The sequence below is a fragment of the Podarcis liolepis genome, assembly GCF_965112155.1.
Source record: "Podarcis liolepis genome assembly, chromosome: 2".
Classification (NCBI taxonomy): domain Eukaryota; kingdom Metazoa; phylum Chordata; class Lepidosauria; order Squamata; family Lacertidae; genus Podarcis; species Podarcis liolepis.
The window spans coordinates 97,270,662-97,293,496 of NC_139555.1; the positions used below are offsets into that span (position 1 = coordinate 97,270,662).

The 22,835-nt window shown below is 43.8% G+C and overlaps 1 protein-coding gene across 10 annotated transcripts in view; it reads left to right on the forward strand.

Annotated features, from left to right (window-relative positions):
* The window catches only part of FRMD4B (FERM domain containing 4B), a 243,354-nt gene that overhangs the window by 91,993 nt on the left and 128,526 nt on the right, over positions 1-22,835 (forward strand). For 7 of the 10 annotated variants that reach the window (XR_014522919.1, XR_014522920.1, XM_083491334.1 and 4 more), the window contains exon 1: positions 5,661-6,417. The exons of 2 other annotated variants lie outside the window; for them this stretch is intronic. Coding sequence is in view for 5 of the 8 variants with exons in the window: in XM_083491334.1 (XP_083347460.1) it covers positions 6,256-6,417 (162 nt within the window). In the remaining 3 variants the exon portion in view is untranslated. Of the gene's footprint in view, positions 1-5,154; positions 6,418-22,835 lie in introns of those variants that run through there. One more of the 10 variants, XR_014522918.1, reaches the window with a different exon arrangement.

Consider the following 22,835-nt stretch of genomic DNA (forward strand, 5'->3'; position numbering starts at 1 on the left):
TGACTGCTCCTGTGTTTACATCCCACAATATCCCTTCCTGGCTCTTGCCACCAGGTGCTGTGAGTTACCAGTCAGCCTCACCTGTGTGGCTGTGCCTTGCCTCTTCAGAACAAACTAAGAAAGGTCCCAGTCCTGCAGAGTCCTATTGGTTACAGGACCTGGCTCCTGCATGCACACCTGACACTTTCCCTCCCAGAGCAGATTTGAGAGGTGCATAGTGAGAGAGGAGACAGGAGCACTCTTGGAAGTCATTCCACATATGAAGTGCTTTGGTTGGATACAAACCAAAGGACTGGACAGTTGGAAGGATCCTTGGAGGACAACTAGTTCAACCCCTTGCTCAATGCAAGTGCAGCACTTCTTATAGCAGATTGCCACCTGGTCTCTGCTTAAATACCTCCAGCCTTGGTTTTTGATCAGCACCTGCAAAACTATTGGCTATTTGTATGCTGATGACTGCTAAGTGCAAAGATTATTCAGGACTGACCTTTGGAAATGTGAGTTGAGAGCATTAGGGTGGAATATATATATTATTTATTCTTTTTAAAACAATTATATGTTGGTCCTAGAATTAAAACAATTGAAATTATCTCTCTCCCCACCCCCACATTTTGTCTGATTTACATTTTGACTTAAAGATGCTTGGACTATTATGTACACTAAAGTGGTATGCATTTTTATGTGCTAGCTAGTTCTTTATTTTGAGAATCTTAGTTGTCATAGTGCAGATGTTCTTTCTCACTCCTGTTGAAATTCAGTGAGCAAAAGCACGGTTAAATATAATAAGTGTTGAAATAACGCTTGGGACTTGGAGTTCCGTTACTAAAATAGTTACTATTCTGCGTGTGACTATTAAAAATGATCGCAGTGTTTCATAAACGAATTGTGTGTGGGGGGGGGTGCCTATAAAGTTCAAGCCTCTGTGGTATTATTCAAAGCTCTATGAAGCAATTGTTTAATGAAGTTGGGCAAAAACAAAACAAAACAGGTCATTGTGGGTTGTGATACGCTATTCTGTGATGCCTGATTGACGGAGTCCAATCTGTGCTATTCTGTGATTTTACACACCTTTCTGACTTCACAGGAATGTTGTGTGAGGATAAATGAGATAAGAACTGTAACTACTTTGTACTAAAAAAAGGAGCATTTGAATGATTGTGAAGGGCTACAACCTGCACAAAGCCCCAGAATTCAAGATTAGAACACAGAACTTCAGAGACCAGTCCTGTGCATATTTGGGCTTCAGATCCCCTTTCCTGGTAGGAATGCCTAACATCAGCTTCTACGATAGGCAGGCAGAAAGAGGCCTCCTGATTGGCAAAGCCAACTAAAAACACCAAAAAGCCCACCTTCACCTTTTCTGATTCTCTCTAGTCTCCCAGTTTCAGTTCGGTTACTAATCAGGACATCCCAGATGGAAACTGAGATCTGTCCAGAGTGGTTCAAGATAGCCCCCGATGACATCAGAGTGGATTGAGTCTACCTGGAGTGATCTGGAACAGTCAAAAGTAGGGAGGCTATTAAACATGGGACTAAGCAGCCAGGACAATGGGGAAGAAGGAAAATATGCAGGAGAGACTCTCTGCCACATCTTCTATCTACCACAGCTTGCTGCGTGTTTAATAAAGGTGTATGTCAAGGCCATAACAGGTGCAAGGGCCCCAGATATCAGTTTAGGGTCTGGTTGGGTCTAGCCCGAATCTGGGCCTGATCAGGATCACCAGATTGGGCTCAAAGCTGGTGGTGGTCTGCCTCCACAGAAGGAGGCAGTGTGCTTTGGAATACCAGTTGAGGGGACCACAGGAGGGAAGAGGGCTCTTATGCTCAGGTTCTGCTTATGAGCTTCCCATAAGCATCTATTTGACCACTGTGAGGACAGGCTGCTGGGCTAGGTGGGCTTTTGGCGTGCCCTGAATCTGTGGTTCTATTAATGCAGCCTAAAAACGCATTCACCTCTTTTGCAGCTGCATCACACAGCTGATTCATGTTCAGCTTGTCAATAACTACAATCCCAAGATCCTTTTCACATGTACCACTACCAATCCAATCTCTGTGCATTTGATTTGTTGTTGTTCCTGCTGCTGTTGCCTAAAGGCAGAACTCTGCATTGGTCTCTGACTTTTTTCAGCCCAGTTTTTCATTCTGATGTGTTCCATGAAAGTATCTTTGGCTTCAAAATGTGATTTGGGAAGCAGCCTCTTTTTTTTATTTATATGCGAAGAAATGCCAGGGGGTTCTTGGATTTAACTCAGTATTTCTTTGGGGGTGCATAAGGTCACCAGTCCTTCAGTAAAATTATTGCTGTTTTCTTACTGGCATGTGTTAATTCAGCTGGTTCCAAATTTGTATAAATGTCCCCTTTCCCAAAACGAAGTCTGATCAGGTACAAACAACATAAGTAACAGGCAAATTTGAGGCATTAAACAATTACAGATGTCACTGTTAATCAAATATAGGTATTAATTGTGCTCATCAACTTACATAATAAAGTTTTTCTGGCCCTCTGCATGGGTTTTCTTTTCCTTGGACCTTGATTCCTAGAAAGCAGAACCAGATTTCTAGGAATGTATCCATGTTAAAATGTAAGAATGTGACAATTCATCTCATATTTCATAGAATCAGAATTGTAGAGTTGAAAGGGGCCCGAGGGTCATCTAGCCCAACCCCCTGCAAAATGCAGGAATCTCAACATGCAGTACCCCATCCAGTTCAAAACCAGGTGTGCCACTAGCCCTATTTAGGCATTTCTACATGACTTATTAATTTATTATTAATGATTATGAAATAAATTAGATCTCAGGAAAGTTCACAATGTGAATAGATACTTAAATCAACACATGAAGGGAGGTACAGACGCTCCACCCACAATCCCTGTTCCAGCCAAGCTCCCTAAGTTGGAGGGCTACTGTCTGAAGCTCCCTTGGTGCTTTAGAACCCCAGAAATTCAGTGTTCTAAAACACGCAGGGAACCTCCACGCATGCAGGGGCTTCCCCACTGCAGATAATCAACTCTGGAAGGTGATGGGGACAGGAAGTAGAGCTATCAGGCTCATGCCTCTTCCTCCCTGCGCATGTTCATTTAAGGCAGTCTTCTTGAATGTGGTGCCTTCAGATATGTTAGACTCCAAATCCGGTCATCCCTGACTTTTGATGACACTGTCTGGGGCTGTTGGGTGTTGGAGAGTCCCAACATATCTGGAAGGCAGCAAGCTGGTGAAGGCTGATGGAAGTAGCTTGTTTGCTTTATTTAACAATATTGCTATAGTAATTATTTTTTATTATTATTATTATTATTATTATTATTATTATTATTATTATTATTATCCCACCTCCCCGGCCGAGGCCATGCTCAGAGCAGCTAACATCATAAAAGCAACACAATATGCATAAAAACAGACATCAATTAATTAAAGTACATCTTAAAATTAATTCAGACAAGTTAAAATATGGGAAGGGAGCAATTATCAGGTTGGAGCTGAGAGTGGTTAATACTTGCCAGGACCAATTGTTTTCACTGAGCACACAAGGGCCTGTGAGCAGGTTGGGGGCCTCCTTCAGTTTTGTGTTATACAAAGGAAAGTAAGTCAAACTGCATCCTGCCCAAAGGTCTGGCGGAACAGCTCCGTCTTGCAGGCGCTGCGGAAAGATGTCAACTCCACTTGCTCATTGTAAAATATCTTAAGTGGTTTACAAAAAGAAATTAAATGTTAACAAAAGACAGTTAAAAACAGGCATCTCATAGACTCAGAGTTGGAAGGGACCCTAAGGGTCATCTAGCCCAACCCCCTGCAATGCATTCAAACAACATTCAAAAGATAATTAAAACCAACAGTAAGCAAAAGGATGCAAACATCATGCCAGCCTTCTATATGTCCAGATAAAGGTAAAGGGACCCCTGACCATTAGGTCCAGTCACGGACAACTCTGGGGTTGCGGTGCTCATCTCGCTTTATTGGCTGGCATTTGTGGCCAGCATGTGGCCAGCATGACTACACCACTTTTGGCGAACCAGAGCAGCGCACGGAAATGCCGTTTACCTTCCTGCCAGAGTGGTACCTATTTATCTACTTGCACTTTGACGTGCTTTCAAACTGCTAGGTTGGCAGGAGCTGGGGCCGAGCAACGGAAGCTCACCCCGTCGCAGGGATTCAAACCGCTGACCTTCTGATCGGCAAGCCCTAGGCTCTGTGGTTTAACCCACAGCGCCACCCACGTCCCTATATGCCTGGCTAGGGTTGGCTTAAAGAAAAATGTTTTAAGCCAAGGCTGAGAAGAGTACATTGAAGGTTCCTGCCTGGTGCCAACAGGCAGGGAGTACCAAGTTATTTCTTCTTGTGCACAAAAGAATGGACTTGTGTCCAAAAATATGCAGAGAATTTGACTGAATGTTAGGAAATGGCATGGTGTCACACAGTATCCGTTCCTTAAGGCTTCTATTCCAGCTCCCTCCTCTTTGTCAAGAGCCAGTGCAGTGTAATGGTTACACCGTCAGACTAAGACTTGAGAATTCATAATCCCCATTTGGCCATGAAGCTCACTGGGTGACCATGGGCCAGCGGTGGCCTCTCAGCCTAACCTACCTCGCAGGGTGGTTGTTATGGGAATTAGATGAGGCAGGGGAGAACCAGGCAGTCAAGCCCTTTGGAGACAAAGTGGGATAGAAACGCAACAAACAAACAAAAATCAAATTGATTCTGCCTTGCAATACTGTGGTCCTCCTCAGCAACTTCCTCTTCCTCTTATCGCCTCACCTTTTGCGTCTATATTGCAACCTAAACAGTTTATTTTCACTGTTTGGTAGGGAAACGGTTCAAGGAAAGCTGTCTTGCCCTGCCCTTTCCAATACCTCAAAAGCTTAGAAAACTCCAAATCCCATGAGTAATCGTTTAAAAAGATGAGTTTTCTTCCTCTCTTGCCAGCAACTAACAACTGCCCTCCCCACTTTAGAGCCTTACAGGGAATGGCCTGTAAAATGAAATGCAGTCGTCCCCACCCCCCTCCTTCCCGTCTAGCTTTAACGGTTTAATTCTCCAAAGGGCTGGGCTTTGGCAGCCTAATTTTATACCAACTACTGAGGCAAGCCTGGGATTCTCTTGTGGGCTATTATTTCACAGAGTGTTTATTTACTTGTGGCCTGCCTGGTGAAAGGGCTCAGCGTGCGTGAGGCGGCTCTGTTTTTCTCGTGCTCCGCATGCTGCGTTTTAATAGGATTACCGTCAGTTTAAACGGAGGAGAACCCAAATCGACGCTCATTTTTCTTAGCTAGCGAGGTGGCTTTCTCCGAGTGTGTGTATTTAAAAAATAGGGAATACCAGAGAGAGAGAGAGAGAGAGAGAGAGAGAGAGAGAGAGAGAGAGAGAGAGAGAGGAAACATTCACTAAGGTATTACAGTATTCTCCTGCGCGTGAGGGAGGTTCTCCTCACAAGCAGAAGAAAATGCTTTAGGTTTCAAAAGTTCTGCGAGTTATGTGAGTGTGAGAGAGACGGAAATAAATGTCAGGCCCGTTATTAACTGACAGAAAAAATGGTGACACCGTTATAACTTCCATTAAAAAAAAGAAAAGTTGAAGGTGGCTTATGAGGTGTTTTTCTACGCTTTTTCCTTGGAGAGGGTGGGTGCGCGCAGGCGCGCGCTTCCATATTATAAGAGCATTTAGGAGGGAAAGGGAGTCTGGAAGTACTTGACAGGAATTGTTTGTGGTCTCTTTTCTCCCTTTCCTCGTGCGGGGAGCAAGCTCAGGAGTATTTAGATAAGCTACTCGTGTGTGAGAGAGAGAAAGAGAGAGAGGGGGAGAGAGAAAAAAGAGACGCGCTCCCCGCTCACAAAACGGGTTAAACTTTTAATTAGAACCCGTAGTGGTAGCTGCTGAAGCTTAGCGGAGATTTATATAAGCTGTTAAGAAGGACACAAGGCTGGGCTGTGTGGAGCTACCGCTGCTGCCGCCGCCTCGGCTTCAGCCCTTGGCTGGGCTTCAAGGCGCGCCGGGGCAGCGTCTGGGAGGTCTGCCCAGGAAGCGGCGCGTGAATGAGGAGTTTGTGCGAGAGGCTCTGGCCCCCACGCCTCTCCGCGAAGCGCGCCTCCCCTTGCTCGGCGCGGTGTAGCATGAGCCTGCAATAGCAGAAGGAGCGCCTTCTTGTTGTTGTTATTATTAACTGGACTGCTGTGAGCCAAGGCGCAAGGGAGAGGAGAAGAGGAGGAAGAAGCGTGGCTCTGAGAAAGAGAGTGCGAGGGTCCCCCTCTGAAGTGGCAAAGTCATGGCTTCGGTGTTCATGTGCGGAGTGGAGGACCTGCTCTTCAGCGGGAGCCGCTTCGTCTGGAACCTGACGGTGTCGACGCTGAGGAGGTGGTACACGCAGCGGGTGAGGGGATGCCACCAGGCGCTGAGGACGTGGTGCGGGATAAGGGACGTCTATCAGGTAAAAAGGGAAGGGGGGAGCCCTCTGGCGCTTTGGTTGTTCCTACTTCTTGCATAGCCCCCAAAGAAAAGGGCTGAGAAAGCCTATGTGCAACCAGCCCTAACCAACTCACCTGTGGGATGCTCTTGGATGAAGCCTGTATGTTTTCTATACATTCACAAGATAATAGCTTTTGGTTGGCTCTTATTTTAAAAAATTAAATTGCTGGAAATGTTACTGTTTTATCCTTTTTTTATATATATAAACCCCATTGAGGCTTTGTTGGTAGGCACCTCTGCTTCGAACTATGGAACTCCCTGCCACAGTGAGCCAGCGATGGCCGCCAACTCAGTCAGTTAGCTCAGTCGGTTAGAGCGTGGTGCTGATAATGTCAGAGTTGCAGGTTCGATCCCCATAGGGGCCATGTGCATATTCCTGCCTTGTTGGGGGTTGGACTAGGTGTCCCTTGGGATCCCTTCCGAGCCTACAATTCTATGGATGACTTTGAGAGAGGATTGGATAAATTTTTGGAGGGAGAGGGCTATCAAAAACAGCTAGCTGTGGTGGCTATGCTGGGCATCTGAATACCAGGTGCTGGAAACCACAGGAGGGGAGAGGGCTCTTGTGCTCATGTGCTGCTCATTGGTTTCCCACAGGCACTTGGTTGGCCAGTGTGAGAACAGGGTGATGGACTAGATAAGCCATTGGTTTGATCCAGCAGGGCTCTGGAGGGAAGGAAGGATGGATGAATGAATATTGAATGAGAGGCATGTAGGCACAAACTTACATTTTCATAGTCCCTGGAAAGATTGGCAATGTGGAAGTCCAAGATGCCGGTGTTTCTGTTTTCACGTGACTTAATTGACTTGGACGTTCACACTTTCTAAAATTGTAGTGGTTTCTGGAAACTTTTGCTGGGCAAAGTGCCCTCCAACGGTGTTTAAAATTGCTAATTGAGATTGATCGCCCTTTCCATCCCTATGCCTTTCAAAAGGACAACCCTTCGCTGCCACCACATGCTTTTAAATCCAATGGGGTTAATTCAGTGCCTGCCCTTCACGTCCATCAAGCAAGCAGGCAGAGCATGCATTGGGCATGAAACTTATTCATGATCCCATATTTACTCTGTTCCTGCAGTGATTATTTATGGGCCCTTATGCTGGTAATTTGGTTGTATATTGGATAGGGAGAGGTATAAATATTGAAATGTGTTCTTCCAGTAACTCTTTCCTCTCTCCACCCCATTTAATCCTTGGTTTCCCAGTTGGACAAAAATCCAGCAGATACCTGGAAGTGCTGCAGAGTGATGGCATACACTCTACTGTGATTGTTTTAAAGCTAACACAATTGTTTTCATTATCTGCATTTTCTGTAAAAGCAGTCCACGAGGCATTAGGTGCAGGCTTTTTACTCTCCCCAACTGCTCTGTGCAATTTCCACGCGAAAGAGCTGTTTCATGTGACAGGAGAATCATTTTGAAATACTCGGCCTGCTGTTGTGAATTTCCGTGCATGCTTATGCGTGTGATATTGAAAGGGAACGCATGGGTGGTTCAGTGAAGGATCTCTTGAGATTATAGTACTTAATGTACAATATGTATAATGTGACCTTCTGTGGCCTTACAAAGCTGGCTCATGCCCTTGAATTTCAGTTGGAGCAGGGCATCCAGCTGATTGGCCTTTGTTCCTTATATAATAGAGCATGAGACTCTGAACCTTAGGGTTGTGGGTTCAAGCCCCATGTTGGGCAAAAAGTTTCCTGCATTGCAGGCAGTTGAACTAAATGACCTTTGTGGTCCCCTTCCAACTCTATGATTCTGTACACCAGGAGTGGGGAACCTTTTTCAGCCTGAGGCCCTCATTTCCCTGTAGTCACCTTTTTGGGGGTGCCACGTGCAGGTGGGCAGGTCCAGGGGCAAAAGTGGGTAAAGTAATGAATGTAGGCTTGGTCCATTGAAGGCTTGGTCCCTAGTCAAAACCAACTGAACCTCAGGGATCAGACGAACCAGCAGAAGTTCCCATCAGAAGAGCTTGGTGGTCGGACAGTTCTTACATTCTTTGGGCCCAGCCTGTTTAGAGCTTTGTGAATAAACACAAGAACACTGAACCTGAACTCAGCAGCAAATCAGCAACCAGTGCAGTGCTCTTTGCAACCAGTTACCTTCTCCTGTGAGCAGTGTGGCTTCTGAATTCTGCATATTAGTTTATCTCCCAGACCAGATACAAGGGCAGTAACACATAAAGCATATGACAGTGGTCAAGCCTTACGGTTGCTCATTCATGGACCACTATGGTCAGGCTGTTTTGCTCCAGGAACCATCTCAGCTGGCATAGCAGGTGGAGCTGGTAAAAAGCACTCCGGGCCATTAAGTCATGGCTTAATGCGTATGCTTAGCAAACACATGAACAGTAGGGCTCCAGGTTGATGAATTCTGCCCTGTTTCTTACATGGCTGCAAGTGAAGCTAAATTGTATGTGTGTGGTTCCTCCCACAGCCATCCTCCACAGGATCTGTTGACGGGATAGTGGCAGGTTAGGTGGTGTTGGAACAACGTTGCAGTGGCAACTATGAGTTTGTTCTGACATTTGATCCCTTTTGTGGCCCACTGTCCTCCCTTGCCTTAAGCAGCGGTTCTCAACCTGTGGGTCCCCAGATGTTGGACTACAACTCTCATCATCCCTAGCTAGCAAGGCCAGAGCTCAGGGATGATAGGAGATGTAGTCCAACAACATCTGGGGACCCACAGGTTAAGAACCGCTGCTCCCTGGCCTTTTTGCCCAAGTATTACTTTATCAACCCTGCCTTCTTGTACAGGACAGCTCAGTTTGGGACTATTTTTGTTGTATACTCTTTTCACTCTCATTCTGGAATATTAGAACTCTTTCAGAATTTAACATGTATTCATTTTATCCTGAGCTTCCTAGCTTCACAGAAGATAATGAGAAGGGAATCTGTTGTTTTGAGCTATTCTTCTTACTATGTGATAAGAAATGATCCAGTTCCTAACCTAGTTCAGAGTTCGTCTTCCTTGAGATGAACATGGGGGGGGGGGGGAGAGAAATTGTTCCCAGGTAGCCAAATTTGTACTGCTGCTTTATACCAGGTCAGACTATTTGTCAACCTAGCCTAGTATTGTGACTTATGACTGGTAGCATCTCCGCAGGTGTTTCAGGACACTAGTAGGATCAACTTCACTCAAAAGGTGTGGTTCCATAGATGTGTAAAAAGAGCCCTGTTCTGCTATTTGTATGACTGTGCAACGGATGTGGGAGTGTGCATGCCAGCTCAGCCCTCAGTGCCCCCCTACATAACAATCAATCCATGCTCCTGTTTTCCCAACTTCTGGAAGTGGAGTTTGAAGGTCTGCTCCCATTGTAAATCAGACAGGTGTTGTCTTTTATCTTTTCAGCAACAAGCAACAACTTCCTTTCCCAACAAGCCACTTAAGTGGAGTCTGTACTTGTATTGGATATATATATAGAGAGAGAGAGAGAGAGAGAGTAAGTTGATGTTTCTTATTGCCAAATTGCTTTGAGGTGTTTTATGAGAAGTGATACACAAATAAATTAATAGTGCTCAGGCAAATACGATTAGAATCCTCCCTTTGATTAGGAACCTAGACTGAACTAGGCGCACATAGCCAAATAAAGAAGAACTAATTTGCATGATATTTGCATACATTAATCATATGTATAGAAGCAAATTTTAGAAATAATTTATGCCATTTAAATAGAAATACAGCAAACAATCCCCAATAATTGGGAAAGCTATGCCTAGGTGACCTGTGCTTGCTCAGTCTGCTGCTAAGGGGCTAACTGTAAGACCTTCGTGATATCTCATTTTGGTCCTTTACCTTTAAGCCACACTTGGATGGACAGCCTTTCAAATGGAAGACACTTCAAAATAGAGCAGAATAGTTAAAGAGCTGCCCTCTATAAAGTAGGATACACAACTACCCTAATCACACAGTGTTCCTAAATGCAGTTAGAATCCCCCTTAAGACACTTCAATCAGAGTACCACTCTGAGTTGTTCAAATGTGGTACCAAAGGACATGCATGCTTCCAGCCTGGGGCAAGGAACAGGTGGTCCTCCAGATGTTTTTAGACTCCTGGCCACCATCGGCTCTCACCAGCATGGTCTAGGATGTTGGGAGCTGTAGTCCAGCAATATCTGGAGGTCCTCATGATTTGGAGGGCCTGACATAAAACAAGGTCCCTATATTTTTTCACCCAATTTTGGCAGACAGAGTACTTCTTTCTGTCCAGAAAGAATAGTGGTGCGACCTCAAACTTTCCCTTATGTGCTCCATACAAAATAGAGCAGCATGTCCTCAGAAATCTGCATTGGAAGGTGCTGATGAAGAGTTGGCACACAGGGTCTTTGCAATCCTGGCAGGGTCCTTTGCAAGTCAATAAGAGCTAATACTAATAGTATTATTAGGATTTGGCCAGACTCCCAAATAAAGCCTGGAGCTTAGAAGACTCCAGGGATGTTATCCTCTTGTTTAGAAGGTCATTTTTACCTCAAGACACAAACAGATGCCAACCTTTCCTAGTATGAGTGCAGCGGGGTGTCCCTCAACTTTGGAAGCCTTCGGGCATCTTTAGGGAAAACATTGTTCCCTGTAAGAGTTAGCTCCTCAAATTTCTATAGTTTATCTAATGTGCTCAGGACACAATTGTCCTTATTTTGTTGTTTGGGCGACTCTACAGCTTAATACTGATTCGATTGATGAGCAGGAGTGTGGAGGGTTGGTAATGATGCTTTCTTTAGGAAGCAGGAGGTTCAAATCCCTCGCTTACCAGTCAGGTGCCAGGCTCAGTGCAGCCCTTACATGCTTAATATTTTGCCCTGATCAAATCTGAAACATTGGTACTGACAAGGATAGAACATGTTGGCAAATAACAGGATATAAATAAGGTCAGCAGCAAGGAAGGTTGGTGGCTGCAAGTGGGAAGATGCCTTGGTGTGTATATGAACATATGACGCTACCTTACACTGAGTTAGCCCATTGCTCCACCTAGCACAGTACTTTGCTTGAAAAGCATATGCTCCTATCACTGAGCAATGATCTCACCCCAGTCTACCACTGAGGAGACATACCACTGGTGCATCTGGCTCAGGATTGTTTCTCTTCACCCAAAGTGGATCTCCACGATCTCAGTAGTCCTACACAGTGCTATTATCTGATATCCTTCAGCTGTAGCTTTTCCTGCAGGCAAATAATGCCCTTTACAACCATGTTACAGTCCCTTTGAGAGAGTGACCATGCATAGCACAATAACAATATACAGTAGTTCTTCTGTATACAGTGAAATAGTGTTCCTTCCAAGAGGTCTTCCTGTTGGATTAATCTGGGGATTAATCTTAGATTAATTAATTGGATTAATCTACATAAAGTGGGATGTCACTGCAGAAGAGTAATGAGGCAGCAGGGAAACTGTGTGCCTGAACAGCTTTAGATTTGGTGATGGCTGACCTAAAGTTGTTGAAATGGAACTGGCGTTCTGTAGAGAGCGGGTGGAGGGAGCATATTCTGAAACCAGGAAGGTTGTTTCTTCTAGGTCAGGTGGAGAAACTGCTGACAAAGTACTTAAGCACAGTACATAAGCTTGGCAGTGTGCACACATTTGCTCGAGACCTAACTTGTGAAAGTGGAATAAAGAGAGAAATAGGCAATTTCTGCTTCCTGTAATTCAGACTCCGTTAGCTTGGACAGCTGCACCATTAACATTTCCTCTGCCACTCCACCCTTGATTAATTTTCCAAAATGATATTGCACACAAAAAAGGGAAGGTCTTTACAATTCTTTTTCCAGATGGAAGAGAGAAATTGTTAGCTTTGAAACACCCAATACGAGATGTAGGGTAATGGGGCGAACGAATGCTAAAGGCTAGTTTATATATGTGTAATTTGGAGTGTACTAATTAGAAGGTCTTTGCAGCAGTTGGGAATGCTTTATGTGTGTGTGGGAAATCCCTAATTGATAAAAAAGCAGTGTTTACCAATGCTGCAGTGTCTTACAACCTGATCCCAATTTTGTTTAAATTTGGAATCAAGCTCCAGTGAGTTCTGTAGGGCTTGCTGTCTTGAGTGTTTGTGTTGTGCATTTGCTAATTAGCAAATGCTGACAGTTTCCTTTTTAAAAAATAAATAATTTTTATTAACCGACCAATCAAATCAAATCAAATCAAATCACATCACATAAATTCCGAATTACAAGGCCGAATGTTAAATTTTGTTGAGGGGACCCATATTTCAAGATCTGAAGGGGGATTCTGATCATCTTGCTACTGTGTTAATGTCCAAATCAGTCCAAACAAAGTTCATAATTCTATCCAGTCTTATCTTGCTGTTTCCGCATCTCATCTTGTTTGTATATTTTCTCTTTTTTCTTTATGATCTCTTCTGATAATCTCCTTAAGCCGATAAACACCAATAATAATCCTGTGTGAATTTTTCCATTCATCCAATCCTCAAATTGAGATGGTTTCCATATATCATCGCATTCATAGATAACATCGCTCTTTCCATCATTAATCACTGTCGTTCTTAAGTCCCTCTGAGAAGTTTCACCCACAATATAAAAACAGCTCTATTTCTCTGTTTCTCCTCCCAGATTTAAGTCCTCCGACAGAACTTTCCAATATGGCGACGGTATTTTTAACTGCGTCATTCCAAAGCCCTTATACATTCCACGCTCTTCTTAAAGCATGCTTTGGTTAGAAAGTTTATCTCCACACAGACATAAATCCACAGCTTAAGTCCTTCAAATGACATTTCTGACTTGTGAGGGGGGGGGTCTTGTTTAATCACATAGAGGAAAGAAAGGAAAGTTTCCCCCCTCCCCCATCCAGTCCTTTTGCCATACCGAGTCTTGGTGTGTCTTCATCTGGTTAATTCTTGTTCTTCCGACTCGTCTTGTTTATCAGAGATCTCTTCTGTTAGCAGTCTTTACTCCTCCTCCTTCCTTGAAATATGTGCATTCGCTTCATCCTAATCGTTTCTTTTGAAGTTCTTGCAGCTAGAGGCGCGGATCAGAGGCACCGTCCAGGAGCGCCGATATCCACAGAAGGGCATTCTGCCTAGTGCCCCCATCCCCTCAAATTCGGGGGTGGTATAGGGCACAGCAGGCAAAGGCAGCCCCCCCCCACAATCCTATTTACTCCCATCACAGCCTCCAAATTACCTTGTGTGGGTCGGAGAGATGTTATTGTCAGCCATCTTCTGATGTGCCCCTAGTGGCCCCCAAATGCTGACAGTTTCCAAGTATTTGGAACCTCATACGCGCATGGGATAATGTACAAGCCCATGTCCAATAGGTTGTAAGCTATATTGAGGCAAGTGTTTGATTAATATTAACTATCGGTTAAGTGCAAAGAATTGCCTAATTAGAAAGGTACCTCAGTCTGTAGGGCTTGTGGAATCACCTTTGGAGGTGAGTTCAGGCAGCGGTTCAGCTAGATGCATGGGTCCTTCCCTATCTATTGTTCTATAGGCATTCCAATTTGAGTATCCTTTGTTTTGAAAGGAAGATGTGGAATTGGGTAAAACCTTCCAAGTCTTGCTGAATCCTCTGACATGGACCCTGGAAGAGAGGGTGTAGGGGAGCCTAGAGATGCCCCCTAAGATTTGCCAAGGTCCCCTATCACTTGCCAACAGAGGCACATTCATTAAGGGTTGGTGTTGTAGTCAAGGCCAATAATGAATAATGAAAAGTGAGAGGTGCCATCCATTTTCTGGGATCACACCGTTTTGTGTGGTTGGAAGCAGAGCTTTTTTGTAGAGGGAGGAGCTGAGGTGAGTTGAGCACTAATTTGTGGGGTTGGGGGGAGTGAAGAAGAGACCAGTCTCTGAGAATCAGTGAGCTTCTAATTATTATTTATTTACCATCCTATATTATTAATGGACTGTCTTTTCTCAGACCTTGGGCACTTACTTTCTCACTCACACGCTCACTTTTTAAGCGCAGGTATGGAAACTGCACAGCTAGGAATACTCCTATGCTTTCTTTCCACATCTGTGTCCAAACTTTAGTGCCAGAGAGTTTCCAAGTGGATCAAAGAAAAGTTTGGGCATTACAATAGCTCTTTTAAAAAAATAATAATAATGAAGTGGTGTCTGACGGTCCATGATTTTCTTTCTCTTTGATGAATGAATCATTAGAAATCATTAGAACACATTCTGAAATAATGAAAGTCAATCAAGTAAGTCCTAATTTATGGTTAAACTTACTTTGCTCATTCAACTGCCTAAAAACTACTCTGAGACTATTTCAGCTCTGCATATTTCCACTTCAGTTTGCTTTTGGGCGGTGATGGTTAGACTGAATAAAATGATGTTTTGCATTGCCCCTCCTTCCCCATTTCTGGACAGATTTCATTTCCAGACTGTGAATTTCATCTCATTTCCTTCATGGCACTGCATGGGCCAATTTAAAAACAGTGCTCCCTTATGCACTGTGCATTTATGTAATATATTCCTCTGCTGACGTTGTTCGCAAGATATGTTAGATTTCACAAGCAGTGGATGAAGTGTTTGAAAAGCATTTTTAAAGAACTACCTTAAGAAAGTTGGTGAATATTTTTATCTTCTTAGAAAATGAATTTGGTTTTCTATTATTTATTTCCTTCCATTTATAGCTGTCCCCATATTGGCTATTCAGAGTGGGAAACCATAGTTCAACGTGCCCTAATTTCAGCTGACCAGCAACAGTTCTCTGCAGAGTCAATTCTTAAGGTACTTTCTAGGCCCTGGAACATAGGGCTTGCAGAGTGGGGAAGGGGCAGTACTAGCAATTTAGAGGCTAGCAAGTGTATTATTCCACAAGCTTTCATGGATTATCAGGAATGATGCATCTGATGAAGTTGACTTCAACCCCAAATATATTGTGCTGCATTAAATTGGCTAGTCTGTAAGCTTGTGCGTTGAGCATGCTGCTTTATGGTAGTGAGTTATGGGCAACTAATAACCAAACTGGGGACGCGGGTGGCGCTGTGGGTTAAACCACAGTGCCTAGGACTTGCCGATCAGAAGGTCAGCGGTTTGAATCCCCGCGACAGGGTGAGCTCCCATTGCTCGGTCCCAGCTCCTGCCAGCCTAGCAGTTCGAAAGCACGTCAAAGTTCAAGTAGATAAATAGGTGCCACTCCGACGGGAAGGTAAATGACGTTTCCGTGTGCTGCTCTGGTTCACCAGAAGTGGCTTAGTCATGTTGGCCACATGACCCGGAAGCTGATTGCTGGCTCCCTCGGCCAATAAAGCGAGATGAGCGTCGCAACCCCAGAGTCGTTGATGACTGGACCTAATGGTCAGGGGTCCCTTTACCTTTAATAACCAAACTATGTAGCAGATCAGCCTCCCCCAATCTGTTGCCCTCCATATGTTTGGGGTAACAATTCCCATTGCTTCAAGCTATCATGGCCAGCCAACAAAGATGATGGGAGTTGTAGTCCAAAACATCTGTAGGACAGTATGTTGGGGAAAATTATTTAAAAAAGGAAGAGACCTTCTCTTAGTATCTTGGATTCAAGGCATTGAAGAAGAGAACTGGAAGCTCATTCACATGCTGGACTTCATAATGCTTAAAGGTGTTCTGCTCCATCAGTAGGCAAGCCAGTGAATCCTGAATTAGCCGCAATTTCTGGACAGTTATCGTTGTCTTGCAGTGAGTATTGATAAAACAAATTTCAAGTCTAAGCTGTGCTGCTTTTTTTTCCTCGAGGAGGAAAGAAAAAAGATACTTTGAATATCATCAAAGTCGTAAGTCGTTGGTATGGCCCAACCAGCAGCTCTGCCCACTCTACATACCCAAGCAATATATTACTTAAGCATCAAACACAGATGTACCAATAGAAACATTTAAGACTAGAGTGGTGTCAAACATTTTGGAAGCAAAGGAGAGGGTTAAGGCAAGTCATAGCCCCTCTAATCTTATTCTGTATGTCATGTACCACCTGTTTAATTTTCGGATCTCCAGTATGGACACCTTTTTTTTAAGGGCCTTCTTCAATTTTTAGCCAATCAGGAACATGTTGAGCTTGTAAGGACTTCACAGGAAGAATTACCCTCACCGTGAAATAGTTCCTGGATTTCCACATTTTTGTCCTGCTTTGTGAGCTTCCCAAGAAACAATAGCAACTGGGTGTGCTTTGTGGAGGAGTATGCAGTTGTCGTCATCACCCCCCCCCCAAAACGAATCCCCCCTTTGATGATGATAATAATGATTTTTATTTATTTATTTATACCCCGCCTTTCCCGGTTGGGGTCAGCTTCAGGACTGGGATGCAATACAGTTGCCCCTGGATTCTTGGAATTACTCCTGAATGTTAAGCATATTATGAGATATGCCATGCAAATGACACTAATCAAGTAGAAATCCTTCAGCAGTTGGGACAGTTCCTGTTCCAAGTTCAAGCATAAAGCCTTAGTATAAATGGAACTTCAAACTTCCTGGATCTTTGATTAATAGCTAAAAAAAAAGCAGCGCTCAGCTTCAAAATATTACTGCATCATTGAATATCCCAATTATGCTGAACCTTAATGCCAAGTTGTAACAGGGAAGGCTACCATGTCATAATTAGTCATTGGTAATTCCACTGATCTCCTGTACAGATGGCACATTGTCGCTGATTGCAAAGAGGATAATGCTGTCAGTGCTGGGATACATTATCTTCTGCTTCCTATGCATGCACACTTTTTCTCTCTTTGCCTTCAAACCAATTGCTTATTCAGATCTGCAAATTTTGCCTCAACGTTTGGGTTAGCTCCTTGTTTTTGCCTTTACTCTTTTATTTTAATTTTATTTTCCAAGAGAAACATGTCATTTCTCAGATGAGAACATTTATTATGTTCATTAGATGCTGGGAAAACAAATAACATTGCGAAACTCCTACCAGAACATTATCTCATCGTTTTGTCACTTGACCAGGGGAAGAACAACTTTGTCCTTGGATAACATTCTCAGAAATCCCTAGGATATTGGTACCAAAGATGACTGCAGTAACTAGGACATTTACTAGGACATATGCCAATAGTGAGTTGTAAGGGCCTCCAAGGATCATCTAGTCCAACCCCCTGTGATGCAGGGATCTCAACTAAAACATCCATGACCAATCCAGCTTTTGCTTTAAAAACCTCCAGTGAAGGAGAATCCAGAACCTCCCGAGGGAGTCTGTTCTGCAGTTAGAAGAAGAAGAAGAAGAAGAAGAAGAAGAAGAAGAAGAAGAAGAAGAAGAAGAAGAGTAGTAGTAGTAGTAGTAGTAGTAGTAGTAGTAGTTTGGATTTGATATCCCGTTTTATCACTACCCGAAGGAGTCTCAAAGTGGCTAACAATCTCCTTTCCCTTCCTCCCCCACAACAAACACTCTGTGAAGTGAGTGGGGCTGAGAGACTTCAGAGAAGTGTGACTGGCCCAAGGTCACCCAGCAGCTGCAGGTGGAGGAGCAGAGGCGCGAACCCGGTTCACCAGATTACGAGTCTACTGCTCTTAACCACTACACCACACTGGCTCTCCTGGCACAGTTCCTGAAACACAGTATTTCTCAAACTTGGGTCTCTAGCTCTTGCAGGACTACAACCCCCATCATACTGGTCATGCTAGCTAGGGACGATGGGAGTTGTAGTCCAACAACAGCCAGTTACTAAAGTTTGAGAAATACTGGCAGACATTCATAAGTGTTGTGATACACGGGTTGAACTGGGGACTTTGGTGCTTGCCACAGTTTGGATGGTAACCCCTTGGAGGAGGCCAAGCACACAGTGATCAATCTGATTGCCATGTGCTTAGCTTCCACTTAAAATATTGTAGCAAGGCTTACTGTTGGATCTCTGAATGGCCAATGCATTATGTCCAAAAATAAAAAAATATAAAAAATCTGCAACAATTTTTAGCTGTAGCTGTAAACAAGCTAGTTTTTTCCCCCCATTTCTGAGGTACTAACAGTTAAAGCACAAAGTGGCAGTCATGGTCAACCAGACATCATGGCTAGAATAGGAGGCTTGGGGCTTCGTCACCATGACCTGCTGTGTCAACAATTGTACCCTTGGCTGGCACCACATCTCTCTTTTTGTTTATGGTAATGATGGCACAGATGCTGCAGCATCCAGCTGTCTGCTCTGGCTGGCTGTAGAAAATCAACAGAGTTAGTATTTTCTAAGCCACCTCCTCCCATATGAATCAGCCCTTTTGGTCAGATGAACACCAGAGGCCCTTGTTTGTGTTCCTCCACCATCTGAGGTGCAGGCAGCGCACACTAGAGACAAGCCTTCCCAGTCATTGCATCCAAAAGAGGCTTCATCTGCCTTTTGTGTAAGCTGTGAAGACGTGGCAGTTTCACTGGGCCTACGTATGTTCATTGATTCATTGGCCAACTGTTGTGGATGCTCTACTTGCGATTCCTGCATTGCAGACGGCTGGACTAGGTGACCCTCAGGGTCCCTTCCAACTCTACAATTCTGTGATTTCAGATTCATCAGCTCCCTTATGTTTTTATACTTGGGGTTTTGTTGTCTCACATGGCAAGCCTATACATACTTTGGAAGTAAGGTCGCGTCCAGTAAACCAGTTTATTTGAGCACTCATCCTGATTTGCTTGCAAAAAGTTGGCAGGGAGGTTAAACCCACATTGTTAGTGAGAAAGTACAATGCCAGGTTCCATGTGAGATGACAATGTGATCTAGTGGTACGATTGTGGTAGGAAAGAACCTTTGGAGAATGTAGCTCAGCAATGTGCCCAAAAGTGCAACGTAACCTAAAATAGCTTTGCTATCTCGTTCTGAAGGACCTAACCAAAACATGCCATACAAAGAATTATTGCCATTTATGCTAGCCTCAGCTTACCTAGCAATAGCCAGAAACTGGAAGTTGAGGACAGACTTAACTGTAGCATGTTAGCCCTATTTGTGCATTCTACTAAAATCAACATATGGGCAAGAAGTGAGTCCACCCCCTTGGCATCCACACATAGAATTCCAATGCCTGGAGGAAGGGGGAAGTCTTTGTGTTTATAGGCTTAGTTCCAAATTGCATGGAAACCTATATACATGAGGACTTCCTCCCTCCCTTATGACATTTATTTTCTATTTGTGTGGACACTTAGGGGAGGAATTATTCAGCATGGCTCCACTTCCTGCTAGAGTAGGAAGTACATGTTAACCATGAGCAGAATGCCCAGACAGAGCTGTTGGTTTCAGCTGATCTGGAATATCACTTTGGTTAAAAAATCCGGACACCTGAAATAAGGGTAGCGAAAAGGCAAGCAGAAACTGCTCACTTCTTTGGAAGATGGTACTGTTTTACTGACTTGGTTAACAAAAGAGAAGGATGAGTATGTATGGAACACCATGGAAACATTGGGTTCATGTACATTTTAGACCTAGGTTGGTCTTCCCTGGTGACTGTATAGTACAGGGAGTCTTGATTGGTCATTTATGTAATGGTGCTTCCTTTTATCTGTTAATTGATAAAATTACTTCATTGCCAGTCTTTGTCTACATTGAACTAGATGCATTTATACGTATGCTTTTGTTGCTGATGTTTTATTGTTAATAGCTTCAGGGTGTTTCATGGGAAGTGATTAATAAATTAAATATAAATAAATAATATCCACACCATACTTCTTTATTGTGCATTCTACCTTAGCACTGCTTATCAGGTAGTTGGAAGTGAGCAGGACTGGTGCTAGAGCCCGTGCATCAGGCCTGTGGACTTGTCCCTTAATTCTCTGAAATATTTCCTCTTCCAAACAGTTTTCCAGGTGGAATTCCCTATCATGTAATAGTACTCCAGTTTGTATTTCCGCTGCCTGAGCTTCTGACGTCTGCCTAGTCTTCTTACCTGCTGTGTAGGAGGGCTTCTGGCAAATCTCCTGCTCAGCCAGTTCATTTGTTAATACACACAAGAAGTAGGGCACAGGATCAGAGGATCACGTAGGAGTAAGTGGGGGAGCATGTCAGGGCAGGAGAGAGCCACAAGGTGATGCTGAGGGAATTCGTAGATTATCTGAGGAAAAGGCTGAGTCTGTTAGAAGTGGATGGAACAAAGATGGCATTGTGTTCTCATTGACTAATAATTCACCTGAGATTCTTGCGGGTGGGGTGGGGGGACAACTGAAACCTCTCTGAAGGCTACATTTGCATTCCCTCCTCTAAGAGGACTGCATTGTTTGCTGTTTTCCAAAGAAGGGCATTTTGTTTGTTTTAATTCAGTGTTTTCTTTTAACCTATTTTCTTTAGGTGTCCTAGATGATTCCTGGTCCTCCCGCACCTTTCCCATTTTCTCGGTCCCCCCCCCCCTACAGTTCTCACTATATCTACCTCCTCCTTTCCCTTGCTTACTGGTCTGACTGTGCCCCGTATCACCCCCTTTCTCTCTGTACCCCCAGCATGCTTTCTCTTTGCTCTGCATCATTTCAGGTCTCTCTACACTGCCTTCTGTTGCTCATCCTTTTTTCTCTGTTCCTCATGATTACCGTTTTGTTCCCCACACTTATCCCTGCTTCATAATACTTGTTTAAACTCCAAACTCAACAGTTCTTGCCAAGCCTTAGAACTACACATGGCTGTTGTTTTGCCTCCACTGTTGAAGGCAGTATGTTTCTGAATACCAGAAACTGCAGGGGGGGGGGCGACGGTGCTGTTGTACTCGGGTTCTGCTTTGGGGCTTGCTATAAGTATCTGGTTGGCCACTGTGAGAGAAGAGGATGCTGGATTAGATAGATTAGGCTATTCACCTGATCCAGCAGGCTGTTCGTATGTTCACATGGGGCGAGTTTTCCCTGTCCAGCACAACCCTGGTAAATATGGTACTCTGCTGAGCAGGCAAAGGTCATAGTCTTAATTGGGAGAGAAGGGATTCCCTCCAAATTAAAAATGAATATGAATCAAGGCAGTTTGCCCATTTCTACCCATGTTTGTTCCAGTGTTTGATCACTTGTGAAAACAAAGGATGTGTTTGGAGACAGGAGGCAGGCCACTTCCCATCTAGCACTTAGCTTTGAATGTTTCTATTACACCTATAAATGCCTGTGTATTCATTATATACATCAGAGGTGTGGAACCTGTGTCCTAAGATGTTGCTAGACCACAGTTCCTGTCACTCGCAGCCATTATGAGCAATAGTCAGGAGTCTAGCTATCCCAAGGTCACCCAGCATGATTCATGGCCAAGTGTAATCTGAGCTCAAGAGGTTTGTGGATGTTTTGTAATATCTGGTACCTACTCAAAAGTCCTCTACCATGGGATTACCACTTTCAGTAGTACTAAAAATGCAAGATAGCATTAGTACAGGGTTTCCCAAACTTGGGTCTCCAGCTGTTGTTGGGACTACAACTCCCATCATCCCTAGTTAGCAGGACCAGTGGTTAGGGATGATGGGAGTTGTAGTCCAACAATAGCTGGAGACCCAAGTTTGGGAAATCTTTCATTAGTATATAGCAGAGGTGGGGAACCTCTCTGGCCTGCAGGCCTGATTAGGCCTGGTGCAAGGTTGTTTTGGCCAAGCCACACATCCATACCGTACACCTGACTTTATATGTAATGCCAGGTGTGCAGCAGATAAAGACACACCTTCCTGCAAAAAGTGGAATTAGTCTGCAAAGTTTTATGCCTTTGCAAGAACCAACAATCTGCTGATTGCCAGCACCTGCAGAGCACTATTAGTTTCCTCAGAACCCAGTTGCATCCAGTCTCAAAGGTGTCATCCCAGTTTCAGGAGCCATCATTGCAGTCTCTTAAGGTCTGTCATTCCCCATCATGTCTCCATATTGATGTGCTCTACCCCTGTAATCCATTTCATTTCTTTCCAAGATCCATTCCTTGCTTTGTTGGTAGCTTGCATTTGTTTTAGTAGTCATGTCAACTGGCATTTACAAGCTGCCGTTATTTTCTCTGGGCCTTTGGATAGCTCCCATGGTTCCCAATGAGTGTTTTTTGTCATCTGTTTTTAGTACATCCCATACCTGAACTGCTATGCTCAGCTGGTGAAGATTTAACTTGTAAATGGCTTAGAGTTGGCCCCTTTTTGGTGTGGGCTTGATGTTTGTTCTTTATTTTTTAAAATTATTATTATTTCCTCTGCACAGGTGGCACATTTATTGCACACATGTATTTTCCATTTTGGTTCTAGGAGAGGAAAACAGTGTTTGTTCAGTGGAGGCAGGGAGATTTCTAAAATTACTGCCTATTGGCGACGTAGGTTGAACGGGTCTGGCAGAATGCTGCTTCTCCTGAAACTAAATGTAATGAGAGTTAGAATAACTATTTGCAGGTACTGAATGTTGGAGATGCATGTACTTTAAAAATATTTGGTTATCATATGCAATAAGTATTATAATTATTCTTATTATAATAATAATATGCAATTATTAGTTGATTGATTGGTCAGAATAATTGAACAGCATATTTTAAAATATCTGCCCCTGATGATGGACAACTTTTT